Source organism: Tachysurus vachellii, chromosome 19 (genome assembly GCF_030014155.1).
Source record: "Tachysurus vachellii isolate PV-2020 chromosome 19, HZAU_Pvac_v1, whole genome shotgun sequence".
NCBI lineage: Eukaryota > Metazoa > Chordata > Actinopteri > Siluriformes > Bagridae > Tachysurus > Tachysurus vachellii.
In genome coordinates this window covers 18,599,926-18,619,872 of record NC_083478.1, presented here as the reverse complement: position 1 = coordinate 18,619,872, position 19,947 = coordinate 18,599,926, and the positions used below count along the sequence as shown (strand labels likewise).

The 19,947-nt window shown below is 44.5% G+C and overlaps 1 protein-coding gene across 7 annotated transcripts; it reads left to right on the top strand.

Annotated features, from left to right (window-relative positions):
• Positions 1–491: 491 nt before the first annotated feature.
• hipk1a (homeodomain interacting protein kinase 1a) lies at positions 492–16,955 on the top strand. 7 transcript variants are annotated; one of them, XM_060893473.1, is made up of 18 exons: positions 492–751; positions 1,716–2,431; positions 3,305–3,678; positions 4,485–4,608; positions 4,772–4,891; positions 4,987–5,073; positions 5,223–5,404; positions 5,711–5,861; positions 6,168–6,375; positions 6,559–6,680; positions 8,398–8,532; positions 10,092–10,249; positions 10,368–10,523; positions 11,682–11,822; positions 11,995–12,191; positions 12,278–12,408; positions 15,671–16,089; positions 16,940–16,955. In XM_060893473.1, exons 2-17 carry the CDS (start codon positions 1,718–1,720, stop codon positions 16,082–16,084), a joined length of 3,414 nt encoding a protein of 1,137 aa, XP_060749456.1. In that variant the 5' UTR covers positions 492–751; positions 1,716–1,717; the 3' UTR covers positions 16,085–16,089; positions 16,940–16,955. The 7 variants fall into 7 exon arrangements, with proteins under 7 accessions (XP_060749456.1, XP_060749455.1, XP_060749458.1 ...); XM_060893472.1 differs by lacking the exon at positions 16,940–16,955 and having other exon boundaries at positions 493–751; positions 15,671–16,352; XM_060893475.1 differs by lacking the exon at positions 16,940–16,955 and having other exon boundaries at positions 493–751; positions 6,171–6,375; positions 15,671–16,350.
• The last annotated feature ends 2,992 nt before the right edge of the window (positions 16,956–19,947 follow it).

Here is a 19,947-nt window from a genome sequence, read left to right as displayed (position 1 = left end):
GTTGCATTGTTTGGCTTGTTGATCTCTGATTTATTCCTTTTACACCGCGGCAATTTAATGTTATATTTTAATCTACCGTAAAATTGATTATAAAATGAATATTTTATATTTGACTTAACAACTTTGTTTTCCACAATGTATCAATACATTCAATATGGCTGATTTATTGAATATTAGATATGATGATCTTATGATATTACATTGCTTATAATAATAATACTGATAATGATAATAATAATACTGATAATAATTATTATGATGATAATAATAATACTAATAATTCCCAAATCAGAGGCATTGATACTTTCAGGGCTTAAATAACACTGAATACAAAAAAAAAACCACAAGTTTGAGCTCTTCTCTAAAGAAGGAAATTACAGCAAGCACCAAGAACTGTAAGTTCATGCACAGGATTGTGTGTCAAACCGCATACTAGCCTACTAAGTAGGTGGCGTGCTGATGTGTAGTCGTTCACTATTTAGGCTCCCTACTTAGTGTAGGGGAGGGTGGTTTGGGCGCGGCCCCCGAGGCGCTTTCTGCTGTTTTAAGAGGCTACGTAGTGCAGGTTTACGGTGTGAAAACATGCATCTGTGGCCGTGTTTACGCAGGAAAAATGCAGCTCTACTGTGGGAGGCATCTAATAAAGTCAGAGGAGAGAGATTTTGCGGATAATAACGTTTTTATTGATTCATTTTGTGCAATGAGGCCTAACAGGGCGAAGAGTCGGGCTTGAGGAATTCACCGTAATCAGGTGAGGTGAAGATAAATAGCTAAGTGGTTAATTAATTAGCGTCATTAACTCATATTCGCTATTATCCGTGATGCTGAAATTGTTAAGGAAATGATTGTTTACGCTGCGGTGCGCGTGACATTAGCCGTGTTCGCTAACTAGCTTCGTTGCTAACTCATTAATGCTAGCTGTTGGGGAATATAGAACGTTTCAGCGTGTATAACACTCCCGGGATGTTATTACCGTTCATACGTGTGTCACATATTTGTTTGGAGTTAATAATATCATGTTACGTTGTGTTTGTATTGTTTTCTATTGTTTTTAATGCTTGCTAACTTGTCTAAACACAACGACGTGGCGGATTTAAGTGGTCGCTATGACGACGAGCGGGGGGGGGGATATTAAAATATAGAATATTTGTTGTCAATAAATTTGTTTTTAATAAATTGCCTTGAAATCAAGTCATAGATATTATTCCGTTGTCTCCGGAAAAAGGAAAAAAGAGAGAGAGAGAGAGAGAGAGAGAGAGAGATGGTTGTCACGGCAACGAGGCAGCCTTTTTTCCCTGTCCTTTTGTTTTTGTGTAAATGATTATTTATTAGTAATTTAAATGAATTTATTTATTTAATATCTGGTAACAGTATGAAATCAGGTGTGTGTGTGTGTGTGTGTGTGTGTGTGTGTGTGTGTGTGTGTGTGAGGGAGAGAGAGAGAGCGCGAGCGCATGCTGACTGAGTACTGAAGTCTATTGCACACAGACTATGATGCATGTAGATGGATCTATCTGTATGTTGTAATGAAGGTCCTGAACATGCTCGTCGACTGCTGTCAGTCTATGACAATATGCATTAAGGTGTGTTTGCGTCTGAGGATAATATTCTGACCTCAAATCCGGTCTCTCCGTGACCTTTGGGTTGATGTTCAGGATTGTGTCTGTGTTTTGTATCAATGATGTCGGTGTTTCTCATCCGCTCTGTTTCTTTAGATATGGCCTCTCAGCTTCAGGCGTTCTCCTCCCCTTCGGTTTCCTCCAGCGGCCTTTCTCGCTCCAAGAAGCTCAAGCTGGAGAAGCCTGCATGGGATGGTGAGAATAATTACAATCTGCAGAGCCCTAGACAAGCCAGTGCATCCTCACCCTCAGCTCCGGATTTCAACTCCAACTATGGCTCTAACAGCCGTGGCTTTCCTTCCTCCAATGGCACCCGTGAGCACACGGTTGTACGCGCTGCCGACAGCACTGGCAGCGTCCCTGGACCGTCCTCCTCCTCCTCTTCTTCCTCCTCTTCTTCCTCATCTTCGTCAAGCCACCGGGGCAAAGACGGTTACCAAAAACAGAGCGGTGTGAAAAGGAAGAGCGAAGAGGTGGAGAGCAGCGACAGTGTGCAGATCCTGGAAGAACTCTCGGCCCCTGTGCTGTCCAACCGGGCTGGTGGAGCAGGTGGAGGAGGCACCACTACCGCACAGTCCATCACTCACTCCACCTCCACAGCCAAGAGCAGCAACTCGCACAGTGAGGGCGACTACCAGCTGGTGCAGCACGAGATCCTCTGCTCTGTCTCCAACAGCTACGAGGTACTGGAGTTCCTTGGCCGCGGCACCTTCGGCCAGGTCGCCAAGTGCTGGAAGCGTGGCACCAACGAGATCGTGGCCATCAAGATTCTCAAAAACCATCCGTCTTACGCTCGACAGGGTCAAATTGAGGTGAAGCTTAACTTCTGTCCTGGTTTTGTTTCAGAATGAATTAACACTATGCTTGTTGAGTCTGTGCAGAAATACACTTGCTATCAGCTCACTAGATTTTATTTAAAAATCTTCCAGTTTAGCCAAAACTCCAGTGTTCCCACTTTCTGGACATTTGATTTTTCTTTACATTTCTCTTTTAAATTGAACATTTTGTTTTGACATTTTACACCTTGCGTTTTGATGACGTTTAGTCAGACACTTTGAAATCATAAAGACACGCCTATAGACATTTATGTGGTCCTGCGTTATTGGAAATACATCTTGAAGAAGATGTACATTGCGTATGATGTGCATTTGATTTTCAGCTAAGCGTTTCACAAACAAGGTCTATTCAGTGCCATCAAAACATCTATAATAACAAACTTTATGTCTAGTCACAATACTAAAGATTAAATCACACACAAAATATTTAAAAATATGTTTGAATTCCGGGGGTCACGGTGGCTTAGTGGTTAGCACGTTCGCCTCACACCTCCAGGGTCGGGGTTCGATTCCCGCCTCCACCTTGTGTGTGTGGAGTTTGCATGTTCTCCCCGTGCCTCGGGGGTTTCCTCCGGGTACTCCGGTTTCCTCCCCCGGTCCAAAGACATGCATGGTAGGTTGATTGGCATCTCTGGAAAATTGTCCCTAGTGTGTGATTGCGTGAGTGAATGAGAGTGTGTGTGTGCCCTGTGATGGGTTGGCACTCCGTCCAGGGTGTATCCTGCCTTGATGCCCGATGACGCCTGAGATAGGCACAGGCTCCCCGTGACCCGAGGTAGTTCGGATAAGCGTTAGAAAAGGAATGAATGAATGAATGAATGAATGTTTGAATTCCATCTTTCTCCATAGGTGAGCATTCTGAGCCGGTTATCTACAGAGAATGCTGACGAGTTCAACTTTGTGCGCTCATACGAGTGCTTTCAGCACAAGAACCACACGTGCCTGGTGTTTGAGATGCTGGAGCAAAACCTGTACGACTTCTTAAAGCACAGCAAGTTCAGCCCGCTGATGCTGAAGTGCATCCGGCCCGTTCTGCAGCAGGTGGCCACCGCACTGATGAAGCTCAAGAGTCTGGGCCTGATCCACGCCGACCTCAAACCAGAGAACATCATGCTGGTGGATCCCATCAGGCAGCCGTACAGGGTGAAGGTGATCGACTTCGGCTCAGCCAGTCACGTCTCAAAGGCTGTGTGTTCCACCTACCTGCAGTCCAGATACTACAGGTGAGTGACCTGACCTCCAAAACACACACACACACACACACACACACACCAAATATTCTATATGTGCTCATTGCATAGAACACAAAATAACATTTGAAATCATTTGTCATTTGAAATACCACTACGAATAAAATTCTAAGTGCATGATGGAAATTAATAATTTGCAAATAACATTTAATTTAGTGTGCAAAAGTTTGTTTATTTTTCATTATATCGTTGCTGTCGGGCGGAAACCTCGTATGTCCAAATTTGGTCAGTTTCATATTTTTTCACATATCGACGCTATTGGTCAGTCCCCACGTGGGTCTGTTATTTTTACAAGTTATTAACCAATCTAAAGTCTTGAAAATAGCTTGAGCACAAATCTCATAACTCCATTTGACACTTCAACTGTCCACCTCTTCCTCACTCCGCGGGAGAGCTTCACGGCATATTTCTCCTCAAGAAGAGTCGCAAACGAATCAACACGTCTTCTGAGGTAAATGTCTTAAAAACACTGGGCTCAAAGAAAAAAAAATCTTGACCCCCGCTAGTTCTGGTGCTCGTCTGAGGACAGGAATTTAGCGCAAGACAATCCACTGCAACGCGGACTAAACCCTGTGCACTGCAGATAAGGTACAGCGTTTTTTTAATTTCCTGAAAAATAACGGCTTTGGAGATACGAGGATTCCGCCTGACAGCGACGATATGTAAAAAATGTTTTTAGAGCATTAAGCCATTCAACATGTAATTATTATGAAATATTTACTTGCCAGCAAAAATTTGTTGACACTACTTTTATTTTACTATTTTTTTTTTCCCCTCAGAGCTCCTGAGATCATTCTGGGTCTGCCGTTCTGCGAGGCCATCGATATGTGGTCTCTGGGCTGCGTCATTGCTGAACTCTTCCTCGGCTGGCCGCTTTATCCCGGGGCCTCCGAATACGATCAGGTCAGCACACAGCAATCTCAGATGTGTCTCCTGCCTAATTTTAACATTCAACATGAGACACAAGTTGTCTCAAAGCCTGCGTTATCACCTACGTGATGTTTCAGATAACACAATCCATCCAAAACGATAGAGAATAATTCACTTCCCTGTTGTACCGGTGCAGATCCGTTACATCTCACAGACACAAGGTCTACCAGCGGAGTACCTCCTGAGCGCGGGAACAAAGACCAGCCGATTCTTCCACAGAGGACCGGACGCCAGCTACCCCCTGTGGAGGCTCAAGGTCTTTCATTTGCCACTTTTTATTTTATTATGAACACGCAATGGACGTTAATCCTAAAGTTAAACGATGTGGGTTTATTTATTTTATTTCTTTAGACGCCAACAGAACACGAGTCAGAGCTTGGCGTCAAGTCCAAAGAGGCTCGGAAGTACATCTTCAACTGTCTTGACGACATGATGCAGGTAACTGTGTGTGGTTTTTTTATTTATTTATTTTTTTTCAAGAAAATGCAGAATAAAGTCATTTGCTACAGTTGAAGAGATGAAGGTGTGAAACAGGGCTCTCTAATGATTCAAACTACAACACACACATTTGTGTCTCTGGCCTGCAGGTTAATATGACTAATCTAGAAGGCACAGACATTTTGGCAGAGAAGGCTGACAGGCGGGAGTTTATTGACTTGCTAAAGAAGATGCTCGCTCTTGACGCAGATAAAAGGATTACCCCGATGAAGACCCTTAACCACCCGTTTGTAACCATGACTCATCTTCTGCACTTTCCCCACAGCGCACAGTAAGCTGCATCTGCCATGGCACTGTTTAAAGCAATTCCACATAGGATATGAAAGTGCTGGGTTTTTTTTTTTTTTTTTTTTTTTTTATAACCGCAATGAAATCCAGGTTTTCATGTTTTGAAGCCAGTGACGTTACCGAAGTGACACTCAGTAGTAAAAGTCTGCTAAAAAATGATCCGAAGTATTGATAAAAGTTACACCTGAACCCTTGTGTGTTTGTTTTTATAGACGTGTGTGTGTTTTTATAGGAGAGTATTTTTTTTTTTTAATTAATTTTTTTTATTTATTTCTTTGTCTTTGCACAGTGTTAAGTCCTGTTTCCAGAATATGGAGATCTGTAAACGCCGATGCACCGCCTTTGACAACAACAAGAACCTCTTTAGCAACAGCAGTGCGCCGAGCGCGGCCACCAACCTCACTGTGACCTTCAGCAGCCAGCTCAGTCAGCACAGTCAGGTGGGCACACAAGCTCTTCATCACGGATGTGCTAAAAGCTTTACGCTAACTCAAATCCAACCTTTAATGAGTACTCAAGCGCTCTTTTATCCAAGGGTCCATGCACTTGTGCGTACAGGTTTCAATACCGAGGTCTGAGGCTGTGGGTCACGTGGTCATGTGATCACACTCGTATTAGTAGAAAGTAATTTAACCCGTATGAGCGGCCGCCTGTTTCGACGCATCATGACCTTTCATATATTGTAACAACCAGCTCACTTTCATTTTGAGCGCCACACCCATGACGCTCTCTTATTTGTCTTTCAGCAGATGGCGCCCTCTGGTGGTCAGTCTCTGTCTTTGAGCAGCAACGTTCCTCTGCTTAACTACCAGCCGGATCTGTACCAGCAGGCCACCATCAACATCCCGGGTCTGACACAGCAGAGCGTCCCACTGCAGACCAGACACACACAACTGTGCACTCAGACTGAACCCTTCCAGCAGACCCTCATCGTCTGCCCCCCCACTATACAAGGTCCCGCGTCTACTAAAATACACACACACACACACACACATGTGCACACGCCACATTCACATCTAATTAGAATATTATCTCAGGATTTAAAATGTGAAATTAAGCACTATTTAAAACTAATTACTGCTTATTCTGTGCTTTTCCTGCTTGGGAGTGATTGTAAATTCAGGTTCTTTATTCCAGCAGGGCTCCAGACCTCCAGTAAACACTCGGGATATCCAGTGCGGATGGACAACTCTGTCCCCATGGTCCCCCAAAACCAATCCGCTCAGTCCTTGCACATCCAGCCCAGCATGCTGACGCAGGTAACGCTACGTGTGTGTCTCACTGTGTGCGTCACATGTCTCACTGTGTGTGTCTCTCTCTGTCTCACTGTGTGTGTCTCTCTCGGTGTCTCACTGTGGGTGTCTCTCTCTCTCTCTCTCTGTGTGTGCGTCTCTCTGCGTCTGTGTGCCTCTCTCTCTCTCTCTGTGTCTCTCTCTCTCTCTCTCTTTCACTGTATGTGTCTGTCTCTGAGTCTCTCTCTGTGTCTGTGTGCCTCCCTCTCTCACTGTCTCTCTCTGTGTCTCTCTTTCTCACTGTGTGTGACTCTCTTTCTCTCTCTCTCTCTCTCTCTCTCTCTCTCTCTCTCTCTCTGTGAGTCTCTCTGTGTCTGTGTGCCTCTCTGTCTCTCTGTCTCTCTCTCTGTCTCACTGTGGGTGTCTCTCTCTCTCTCTCTCTCTCTCTCTCTCTCTCTCTGTGTGCGTCTCTCTGCGTCTGTGTGCCTCTCTCTGTCTCTCTGTGTCTCTCTCTCTCTCTTTCACTGTATGTGTCTCTCTCTGAGTCTCTCTCTGTGTCTGTGTGCCTCCCTCTCTCACCGTGTGTCTCTCACTGTGTGTGTCTCTCTCTCTCTCTCTCTCTCTCTCTCTCTCTGTGTCTCTCTGTGTCTGTGTGCCTCTCTGTGTCTCTCTCTCTCTCTCTCTCACTGTGGGTGTCTCTCTCTCTGTGTGTCTGTGTGCCTCCCTCTGTCTCACTGTGTGTCTCTCTCTCTCTGTCTCTCTCTCTCTCTCTCTCTCACACTCTCTCTCTCTGAGTCTCTCTCTGTGTCTATGTTCCTCTCTCTGTGTATCTGTGTGTGTGTGTGTGTGTGTGTGTGTGTGTGTGTGTGTGTGTGTGAGTGAGAGAGAGTCTCTAGAGAGTTCTGGTACCTGGATTTAGTTTTTTCTCTTGCTTTTCTGTGCATACAACATGTTCACATTATATGGTTTTGTAAATATGTATATTTTATCATTTTATTTTGTACATTTTCTTCTCCCCTACACTATTTGCATGGAAATAGTTTTCCACATTGAAGAGGGTAAAGATTAGCGTTTACAGGTGCCTTGATTTTATCTTCATCCAGGTTCGTTTGAAATAGTTTCTTCTGTCATTATAGAAACCTGTATTTTATTATTACGAGCTGAAATTGTCCGTTGAATAAGCATCGTGTCTTTTTTAAATTCTTGTGTGCCATAAATTCTACACAAATGCCAAAGGAAGGAAAAGGTTTGCTCAACCAGCACACGGCTCACTTTACATCTGCATACGCCACAGTATCATGCTACTCGTTTTCTATAAATATATTCACTATCTAGTAACGTGATCATGTCTCCAGATGTTCCACAGACATCTGGGTTTGCAGGAAAAGGAAGCTGATAGAAACTCCCTCATCCTATTTTTAATTCCCAGCCATCAGGATACAAGAGTTTCCTTCCCAGAGGAGGTGATTTAATTACAGAGACCATGCAGAGAAATGAGCGCCGTCCAAACCGTGCTTTTGTTCTTAATTATCAGCATTACAGCCGTTTAACTCTCTACCGATTTTAATGAACTAATAATCATTTTCCCTTTTCCCCAAACCTCCTCTCTTTTCTGGCTCACTCTGTATTTGAGTGGTCGCGATGGCGTTTGATGGGACAATGTGCTGATTCACACACTCCTGGCCCATACGGTGTGTTCTAACCTCCTTCAAACCCCTCCTCCTTCCTTACACTCCTCCTGCAGGGCTCCTGCACACCACTGATGGTCGCTGCCCTACACCCCCCTGCAGCAGGAGCACCCCCTCTGTACCCACTGCCCCTGGCATTGAGTCGTTTGTCTACGATAGCAGGGCACCTGGAGCCGAGCACAGCCATGCTGGTAAAACCGTGCCACGGCTCCCTCACAGCCCCTTTCTGTTCTAAAACCTGTTCTCTCCTCCGTCAAACCCTCCCTCCATCTGTCTCCTCTTCTTCTCAACCCTCCTGTCCAGCTCGCTCGAGGGGTAGCAGACACAGCATGATGGGACGCATGTGGCTTCACACAGCCTGCACTTCTACTGCTTGCAGCTTCCAGCGTCGGCTCACAGTCCCCCAACACACACACACACACACACACACACACACATCCCCTTCTGTTACTTTAGTGGTTACGATTGTTTCACACGAAAGAGTAAACTCATCCTCGACTATTATTTCCTGAAATTACACAACAGAATATTATGTGCATGATTCCAGAGCTGCTATGGAAACATAGTGTTGTGACGGTGAGCCGTATAAAAGCAAAGCATCCAGCAGCCTAAAGTCGTCCGTCTGAACGAGGGAAATAAAATAAAATAAAAGGCAAGAAACGCGTTCCTGTGCATTTAAGTTAGAGGTTCTTGTGTTCCGGGTTGCTGCAAATCAAAATCAATTAAATCAGCAGAGGAACAGATGGTTCAATATGTTTGTCTTGTGAAGTTCTTTGTCTAAATACACACCTACACAGTACCATGAAGTTGCTCTGCTTTTTCTGAACACGTTTAAACATTTACACACACTTCGACAGGATGCCACTGAATTTAAAACCGGTTTTGAACATCATGCGACTTTGAGGAATAACGACTTTGATGTATCTGAGAAGTCGAGTCAAGTGGAGTCTGTTGGACAGAACCGAGGGGAAGAAATTCACAGACACGTACATTTTCTTGACATTCCTAACCTCTAATTTGTTCATTTTCAGGTTAAAGATATCATTTTGTGCATCAGTTCCCATGTAGCTAGCATGACCTTGCCTCTGTGCCTCTTCCTTTGCTGGGATCTTTCAATGTAAAGGGTTTTTAATCCTTTTATTCCAAAACCTGATCATGTGGCTAAACAAGACTCTTCTCTCACCTTCACATCCTCTGCTTTAGTTTTCATACCAGCAGCAACCACAGACCTTCCAAGTCTGCAGAAGAACACCTTAAACTTGTTAGGGACTTGTTCGGAACTGTTATGCGTCAAGTTGGAGTGTGTGATTTTATTATTTTTTCTCACTGGATGACTTTAACATGACCTCATGTTTAAGGTGATATCTGTCGTGCTTCCGACACCTTTAACAACAGTTCTGGTGTATTTCAGCGTCTCAGTGGCTGATTAACACTGTCCGTGTGAGAAGGATTCACGGGCTTGCTGCGAGCAGATTTTGCCATGGCTCTGACTTGACCTCTTCAGTGCACTGTTTTCCCCCTAAAGCTGTAGATCTGTGCATGGTTTCCTAGGAGCTTGTTGGAGATGCTTTCCCTTTAGTAGAGCAAGAAAACTGCCTGACTATCTTAAATATCTGCGTCTGTGTCGCATGTGCTCGTTATACTACGTATCTGTCGGTCAACAGACGTCCTAAATTTCCGATCTCAAAAACAAACAGTCGTCTAAAACCTGAGTAATAACTGGTTACTTGTGTTTGCTTTATGTTTTTAGCAAGGCTGGCCTGCAGGCACACAGCAGATCCTTATCCCGTCGGCATGGCAACAGATGCCAGGCATGGCCATCCATGGCACCGGTCAGCCCGTCATTGCTGAATCTCCAGTCGGCTCTCTTTTGGCTGATGGCTCGAGCCAGTCCAGTGCCAACTGGAGGTCAGCTCCACTCTCTCAGCCCCACAGACCTTAAGTTTAAGTGTATTTAGTGAGTGCAGTTTATTCCTGTGTCATTACGCCACCGCTTGTGTTCAGTGCTGTTTCTGTGCTCCGTCAGAGGGCGACACGGTGGCCAGTGCGATGGCACACAGCAGGACGCCGCCCAGGGATGTCACATGACCTCACAGACGCTCAACACCGGCACAGCCAACAGTCGAGCACAGCAGAGCAGGGTCAAGAGACCAAAAGGTCGCGTTGCAGAAAGCAGAGCTAGGTAACGTCTTCTTTTGGGTTCTTTTTAACGGCATATAATCCAAATGTGGTTGTTTGTTCTGGTCTTTGTTGCATGGGATCTAAAGAAAAAAGTCTGTAACGTGTATCACGTGCTTTATTTTCTAATTAAATATAAGAAGGTGTGATTTTCATTCATTGTAATTGAATCTCAAATGACAAGGATTATATCTTATGTAGTGAGATGATGTCTTATGTAGTGAGATTATATCTTATGTAGTGAGATGATGTCTTATGTAGTGAGATTATATCTTATGTAGAGAGATGATGTCTTATGTAGTGAGATGATGTCTTATGTAGTGAGATTATATTTTATGTAGTGAGATGATGTCTTATGTAGTGAGATGATGTCTTATGTAGTGAGATTATATTTTATGTAGTGAGATGATGTCTTATGTAGTGAGATGATGTCTTATGTAGTGAGATTATATTTTATGTAGTGAGATGATGTCTTATGTAGTGAGATGATGTCTTATGTAGTGAGATGATGTCTTATGTAGTGAGATGATGTCTTATGTAGTGAGATGATGTCTTATGTAGTGAGATGATGTCTTATGTAGTGAGATGATGTCTTATGTAGTGAGATGATGTCTTATGTAGTGAGATGATGTCTTATGTAGTGAGATGATGTCTTATGTAGTGAGATGATGTCTTATGTAGTGAGATGATGTCTTATGTAGTGAGATGATGTCTTATGTAGTGAGATGATGTCTTATGTAGTGAGATGATGTCTTATGTAGTGAGATGATGTCTTATGTAGTGAGATGATCTTATGTAGTGAGATGATATCTTATGTAGTGAGATGATGTCTTGTGTAGTGAGATGATATCTTATGTAGTGAGATTATATTTTATGTAGTGAGATGTCTTATGTAGTGAGATGATGTCTTATGTAGTGAAATTATATCTTATGTAGTGAACATTTCTACTGTAAAGGTGAAAAGGCAGATTTGGGATCTAATCTATCTTAAACGTTTCAGTGACAACGTGGATGATTCTGACGCATGAATTATTATGCTATAATTATGGAATGGTCTCCTTTCTTTACCTTTCAGCTTCCAGGATTTTCCATACCGACTCACTGTAACACTAGTGTTAATGTTTCTCATTAATATTTAACTACAGACTGTGTGTTCTCGCAGGCCTGTGTCCTCTACACTGCACACCAGCGGTGACCCTTCGCAACCGATCATCATTTCGGACACCCCCAGTCCGGCCGTCAGCATCATCACCATTCCCAGTGACACAGAGGACGAAGATGACACCAAAGTCCCGCCCACTAGGTGATTGGCATTTATTGCTCTTGCTTTATAACTGCAGTGCAATCTGCAGCCTTAAGTTTCATTCCATAAGTTTCCTTGGAATGCATCGTTTTTGAAACAAAAATTCTACGCGCCAGCAAATGTCGTCAAACTGCCGATTAATAATTTGACACGATCCGTTATCGCCTTTCAGCTGCAGCGCAAACCAGCGTGCGAACGTGATCAGCTGCGTGACCGTTCACGACTCTCAGGACTCCGACTCGTCTACCTGCAGCCCTCTCACTCCTAAACGCGTGCCCAACTCGACAGACAGCAGCGGACAAGGCTCCAAGTCTCTCGCTGTAGTGATGCCCTCGCTGAAGATTCAGCCATGGGAGGGGGTGACCAGTGGTGAATCACTGCACAGTATAACCCTTATAATACTTACCCCTCTGTCCTTTATGTTCTCATGGGTTTGGTTTGTTTGTTGGTTTCAGAGCAAAGCAGCACAACAGCCACAAAATCGAAGAAGACTTCAGCTCCGCATTCGTCTCGCTCAGGATTGTCCGGCAGTGAGCGGAATCAGAGAACAGTGACCACCAAATCACAGCCTCTCAACCTGAGCCAGGTAGCTGCTCTGTCGCTCTGCTGGAAATCAAACGCTCATGCACAAACCCCCGAGGCACCAGCAGAGATTTTCTTACATTGTGCCTCATTGCCAATGTAATAGTAAAGTTGCGGGTAAAAGTAAAACCAAAGCACAATTTTTCTGCTGGATTTCAGATTTTTTTTTCATGCTCATGTGCGTATGTTGATCAGCTGGGTTGCCAGAGACGAGTAGACTCCTCCAATAGCTCTATTTCCACTACCTTCTGTATTCAGCTATTTTATTCCAACACACACACAACTCTGTTCAGTTCTCTCTCGCTCTCTCTCTCTCTCTGTCTGCGTCTCTCTGTCTGTGAGTGTCTCTCTCACTCTCTCTCTGAGTCTCTGTCTGTGTGTCTCTCTCTCTCTCTGTCTCCATAGCAGACGTGTATCCTCATCCTCCCTCTCTGTCTCTCTCTCCCGCTCTCTCCCTTTCTTTGTCTGTATCTCTGTCTCTCTCTCTTTGTGTCCATAGCAGACCTGTATTCTCTCTCTCTCTCTCTCTCTCTCTCTCTCTCTCTCTCTCTCTCTCTCTCTCTCTCTCTCTCTCTCTCTCTCTCTCTCTCTCTCTCTCTCTCTCTCTCTCTCTCTCTCTCTCTCTCTCTCTCTCTCTCTCTCTCTCTCTCTCTCTCTCTCTCTCTCTCTCTCTCTCTCTCTCTCTCTCTCTCTCTCCATAGCAGACCTGTATCCTCCCTCTCTCTCTTTGTGTCCATAGCAGACCTGTATCCTCATCTTCTCTCTCTCTGTCTGTCTCTCTCTCCCTTTCTTTGTCTGTCTCTCTCTCTCTCTCTCTCTCTCTCTCTTTGTGTCCATAGCAGACCTGTATCCTCTCTCTCTCTCTCTCTCTCTCTCTCTCTCTCTCTCCATAGCAGACCTGTATCCTCCCTCTCTCTCTTTGTGTCCATAGCAGACCTGTATCCTCATCCTCTCTCTCTCCGTCTGTCTCTCTCTCCCTTTCTTTGTCTGTCTCTCTCTCTCTCTCTCTCTCTCTCTCTCTCTCTGTCTCTCTCTTTGTGTCCATAGCAGACCTGTATCCTCTCTCTCTCTCTCTCTCTCTCTCTCCATAGCAGACCTGTATCCTCCCTCTCTCTCTTTGTGTCCATAGCAGACCTGTATCCTCATCCTCTCTCTCTCTGTCTGTCTCTCTCTCCCTTTCTTTGTCTGTCTCTCTCTCTCTCTGTGTCCATAGCAGACCTGTATCCTCATCCTCTCTCTCTCTCTCTCTCTCTTTATGTCCATAGCAGACCTGTATCCTCTCTCTCTCTCTTTATGTCCATAGCAGACCTGTATCCTCTCTCTCTCTCTTTATGTCCATAGCAGACCTGTATCCTCTCTCTCTCTCTCTCTCTCACATCTCTCCCCTCAATATCATTATGCACATTGAGACTCCGAACACACTTTATCAGAATCACACACACCTCCTTACCACTCACTTTTCCCGGCTCTGCCCTCCGTTCATAAATCGGCACTCGATCGCACGCCTGCCGCTACAACCCATAATATACAACACGCCTTCCCAACACTGCTCATGTGGGTCTACTGCGACTGCCAAGTTTACAGACAGCTGTGAACATGATGTGATGAATCAAAGTAAAGCCCAAATTCAAAGAAGGTTGAAGTGACACTTCACTGCCAATCAGAATATTTAATAACAACAAAAAATCTTCCAGCTAAGACATTTTTCCTCTGTATTTACGCAGACGTTGCTTTCCTATTCGAATGATTTTGATTTATCGGTTTGTGTTCGGCTTTGTTTATTTATTCTTTTCTTTAACTAATGCCAATAATATAAAATAGCTGATTTCCATGAAATGTTCTTGGATGGCGGAGACCGATAAATACTGGCAACGTAAGAAAATAATCAGTTAAAACTCTAAATGTAAAATTCAGTTATAAAAAAAAGGCAGCGATCAACTTTTTATGATTTAAAGTCGCTCATGTTGATGTTTGTTAGTGTTCTTACGTGCAGGTTTACACGCACACAGGAGAAAGAGTAAGACATGAAGGTTTCTCCAAATTTATGGATACCCATCAATACAGAATTCCTTTCAGAAACATTCATACGAATGATTTATGAATCATCAGGTTCTCTAAACAAGGTCCTGAGACCAATCCAGAGTACAGACGCAACTAATGTATTTGCTGTAAAATTGTACTGCATTAAGCATTTACAGGCTCGGCTGAAATCCAGACGCCTTGCTGTATTTCACAGCGCAACAGTGATCAGAAAATATCGACTCTCTGTACGAGATTTTGACCAGTTAGCTGCTGAACGAGTGCAAAGGAGCGAGCGATGAGCAAGAGAGAACTCCTCTGTAACAGAATAATGAGTGAATATATCGACACTAAATGATTATACAAGACAAATATTAAACGCTGACGTCTCTTCTAACAAAGACAACTGGGTAGATGTTCCGTCGGATGTGCGGCAGAAACACCAGCGTAAAGTAGGCCAGCGATACGAGCCGCAGTTCAGTCTGTTCCTTAGGATCTTGTTTGTTTAATACCCAAAAGAGCACATGAACAGTCTGCATGCTTGTATTTTTATTTATTTTTTATCCTCGTTGCTTTTTATAGCTTGTTTTTGGAAGATCATGTTCTAGTCGGTGGAGAACGCTTTTGTAATGGAGCGATGATGTAATATTAAGAACAGAACTCAGCTTGTATAATCAGTGCTGCTTGTTTTATCAGACGCTTGTAGAACTGACCACGAGACGCAGTTTCTTAAGAACTAGATAGTTAAAGTTAGTAAACAGGGAACGTAGTGTAGCTTTTATCATCAGTCCATGTTTAGAAGCCCTTATGTACGCTGTGGTTTGCACTGAAAGTGAAAGTTCCAACAACACAACAATGCCTTAAAGACGCACTATTTGTATTTCTGTCTATTCAGATAAGATTGAGTATTTCTGCTGCACACAGATGCTTTTTCTAGATAAACCGTTACTCACCGAAGCTGTGTAATGATGTCGATGTGTCTGTGCTGAAAATAGTCCACCGCCAGTTTAATACCGCTTCACTGAGTGTACTACGGTTCCTCGTCTGATCAATGAAGCTGCTACGACGTGCATACCGACAAAGAGTTATGTAACATTATGCAAAGCTTTTCTACAAACATAAACCTTCCTCAGCCTTGCTGTGCCAAGAAGCACATTGATTGCAGCCCTCAGCACTTTTTGGAGAGTAGACATTATGTAGCCCATATAGTCTCATCATCTGCGTGTTTCTACTTCTTCCTTCTGCAGGTCCAGCAGCCCGTGATGTCCTCTCACGACAGGTCAGGGGGCGGATCCCTGAGACGTCAACCCACATATCCTCCGGCAGGTCCGCCGCACTCCTACAGGCTGCACGAGGCCTCGCTTTTTAGCTCCGCCCCAAACCTGTACGCCTACCCCGCCTCGGCCGCCCTGGCCTCAGTTTCGCAGGCTGTGGATCAGCTGCACAACTCCAGTGGCTCTTCGTCCTCTTCCTCCACGTCCTCGTCTATCAGGCACACGCGTGCCACCGGGCCTTACTCTGCCTCTCTGAGTCTGCTACAGAAGAGCAGCGCTATGGGGCTGATGGGGCAATCAGCTGCCTCGCACTGCCAACAGCAGCAGCTCCCTGGGCAGCCGTACCCTCTCAGCCAGAGGAAACTCAACCAGTACCCTTACCTGTGAGACACCTGACCCCAGTACCCTCACCCGTGAGACACCTGACCCCAGTACCCTCACCCGTGAGACACCTGACCCCAGTACCCTCACCCGTGAGACACCTGACCCCAGTACCCTCACCCGTGAGACACCTGACCCCAGTACCCTCACCCGTGAGACACCTGACCCCAGTACCCTCACCCGTGAGACACCTGACCCCAGTACCCTCACCCGTGAGACACCTGACCCCAGTACCCTTACCCGTGAGACACCTGACCCCAGTACCCCAGTACCCTCACCCGTGAGACACCTGACCCCAGTACCCTCACCCGTGAGACACCTGACCACAGTACCCTCACCCGTGAGACACCTGACCCCAGTACCCTCACCCGTGAGACACCTGACCCCAGTACCCTCACCCGTGAGACACCTGACCCCAGTACCCTTACCTGTGAGACACCTGACCCCAGTACCCCAGTACCCTCACCTGTGAGACACCTGACCCCAGTACCCTCACCTGTGAGACACCTGACCCCAGTACCCTCACCCGTGAGACACCTGACCCCAGTACCCTTACCTGTGAGACACCTGACCCCAGTACCCCAGTACCCTCACCCGTGAGACACCTGACCCCAGTACCCTCACCCGTGAGACACCTGACCACAGTACCCTCACCCGTGAGACACCTGACCCCAGTACCCTCACCCGTGAGACACCTGACCCCAGTACCCTTACCTGTGAGACACCTGACCCCAGTACCCCAGTACCCTCACCTGTGAGACACCTGACCCCAGTACCCTCACCTGTGAGACACCTGACCCCAGTACCCTCACCCGTGAGACACCTGACCCCAGTACCCCAGTACCCTTACCTGTGAGACACCTGACCACACAGCAGTGCAGCCTGATTGTTATGGATCTTCACTCTTGTAGGCTTCCTTCATGGTTTTAATACTAGTTTTGTTTTACGTAGTAATGTTTATTTTTTAATGCGCCTTAAGTACATCCATGGAGTTAAATCAGATCGTCTGACCTAATGCGTAGTTGACGTCGGTTTACATTTTATCAAAATTTAACGGAAGGTGTGACTGTATAAAAACGTCCTTTAGCACTACCTGTGGTGTTTAAAACACGCTCTCACTTTAATCATCCTGCTCTTATTCAACTATAAGATACAAACATCAACCTAACATTAACTCTACTTGGACGGGATTAGTTTCTCTGGGCGAGTTTGAAACGAAATACAGGAAAAGAGACAAGTTTGTTTTATATAAAATAGCGTTCTGGTTATTGGATTGTTTACAATTATGTTTGTTTGTCAGCTTTCGATGTGAGACAATTCAAGTAAAAAAGAATCGTTCCATGATATTGTGTAAGATGTGAAATGAACAGCCTCATGCTTTTGATTTTGTTTTATTTGGGAACGAAATAATAGTAATGCAAAAATGAATAAATAAAACACAAGAAAAGGGTAAACTCGCTGTGCTAAATAAAATCACAGAGAAGCTTCTGGAAATGTAAACTAATCCCATCCAAATAGGATGTTTGAAAGTTATCGTATTTTATTTCTTTGCTCTGTTTTTACTGCCTTTGTGTAATAATCATTATTTTACTGTTTATTTACAGGTGCCTTTGCCTATATTAGCACTTACGTTTTAACGTTTCTGTGTGTTTATGTTGGTTTTTATGTCCGTCCGTGTGTGTGTGTGTATGTGTGTTAATGGATATATTGTGCTGACAGTTGCATGTTTATGTAGAGTCGTAGGCGCTACATAGTCAAATGTTTTTAGGCTGCATCAGCAAATATAAGAGAGAGTTAAGATGATGTATTGAAGGCTGGTGTTCTGTAAAGTGGTGGTGTGCAGTCAGTTCTGTAGATAGCACTTAGAAACGGTTAACATGGATGTATGTGCTCATAAACTTGTGCCTAGTGTGTGTGTGTGTGTGTGAGAGAGAGAGAGAGAGAGAGAGAGAGAGAGAGAGAGAGAGAGAGAATCCGAGTCACAGAGCTAAGCCTGCTTTTCACAAGCTTCTTATTTGCTCTAACTAGAAGATCGTGAATCGGTGCTTTTAGGCCGGTGGTTTAGAATAAATCAGACTTGTGCAATTGTGAATGTTTTTACTCTTCTATCAGAATGTGGAGTGTATAGTAGATCAAAATACGGTAAATATACATATTGTATATGCACAATAAACATTTTCAGTGTACGTGGATTGGTCTTGTCTTCAATAAGAACGACTCGTTATTCATCTGCTGTTGGTGTAAAAAAAACGCTCGGCTTACATTTAAAGCTCTGAACTGCCATCATGTAGAATTTCTCTCTGTCAAATGTTTGAGGGTCCATTCATTCATTCATTCATTCATTCATTCATCTTCTACCGCTTATCCGAACTATCTCAGGCGTCATCGGGCATCAAGGCAGGATACACCCTGGACGGAGTGTCAACCCATCACAGGGCACACACACACACACACACTCTCATTCACTCACGCAATCACACACTACGGACAATTTTCCAGAGATGCCAATCAACCTACCATGCATGTCTTTGGACCGGGGGAGGAAACCGGAGTACCCGGAGGAAACCCCCGAGAGTTGGGGAGAACATGCAAACTCCACACACACAAGGTGGAGGCGGGAATCGAACCCCCAACCCTGGAGGTGTGAGGCGAACGTGCTAACCACTAAGCCACCGTGACCCCTGTTTGAGGGGTATTTTATTTTAAATTTACTATAGCTTAATTGTCACTGACCCCTAAACGCAACTGAAGCGTCGTGAGCGGCGTTCGGAGAGCAATTTTCTCACGCTGTGTAGAACAAACAGCTGGGAGACAGAAGACCAGACAGAAGTGTAGTTTGTCTTTAAATCACAAGCACAGATGTGTGATAAGGTTTTCTGAAGCACACAAACCTTGGATAGTTTTTAATAGTCTATTTTTGGTTAATGGGGGAAAAAAGTCTTCAAATGAATTAATTCGCAGTTAATAATTAATCTGTAAAACAAGGAAGTTGATGCAAATAATTCTAGCTTAACAATTTGACAAATTAATCCTGACTTCTAATCCTTTGTCAGATTGACACTGAGGACTGTGTAGATGCTGATGGAGGAAACCTGCCGGTTCACACGATCGCCTTCACCTCAGACTGACTGCTCATCCATCCGGCTGGAGTTCTACTGTATCTAACCGCTTATTTATCCTGATCACATTATCCATCATCACACCATAGAGAATGAGTCCAGTTCTAGTCTCATGTTGTCTCTGCTCGTTAGAGATCGAAACGTCTGGGATTCTGTAAAACTTTATGTGAATCGAATCTGAAATAAGTTGCTCCAAATCCGTACACAACACATATTAAAGGTGTAAACGATGCATTAGGAACCCGGGTGAAAGGTTTTGTATTGAGAGACAGTCACACAAACTATTCTACATCCTCGTAATGAGTCTGACAGTCTGACTGTGGTCCTGAGACTGCAGTGGTTCCTATGATAAGTCTCACGTTCTTGTGTTTTCTCTGCGTAAATGCGCTCGTGTTGACTCAGTGAAGCTCTGGTAATTATCTCAGCAGTTTGATCAGGTGCCTTCCAGCAGGAGAAAACCCTATTCACAGAGCTCTGCTGCCCTGCAGAATGTAATCTAATCTAATCTAATCGTGTCCAATCCTCAGATCATCCTAATACTGATCGGATACATGATCTCAGCGTGACTTAACGAGCTAACGGTAAAATAGGATCGTTCTCTCGGTGTAATATGGGCTTTATAATGGATATTAATTCAGGACGACTGATTATCGTCGTACTATCTCCAAAATAATCCAGACGAGTCGTTCGTGCGTGATTTAACGTCTGTCCAGAAGATGACTTCGACTCTTAAATACATCACTCTGTTAG

What these genes read in the sequence shown, in the direction of transcription:
- hipk1a (XM_060893473.1), top strand. Translation starts at nt 1,718, where the DNA reads ATGGCCTCTCAGCTTCAGGCGTTCTCCTCCCCTTCGGTTTCCTCCAGC. An exon ending in CTCGACAGGGTCAAATTGAG is followed by an intron (nt 2,432 to 3,304) that starts GTGAAGCTTAAC and finishes CTTTCTCCATAG; the next exon opens with GTGAGCATTCTGAGCCGGTT. An exon ending in AGCTCAGTCAGCACAGTCAG is followed by an intron (nt 5,862 to 6,167) that starts GTGGGCACACAA and finishes TTTGTCTTTCAG; the next exon opens with CAGATGGCGCCCTCTGGTGG.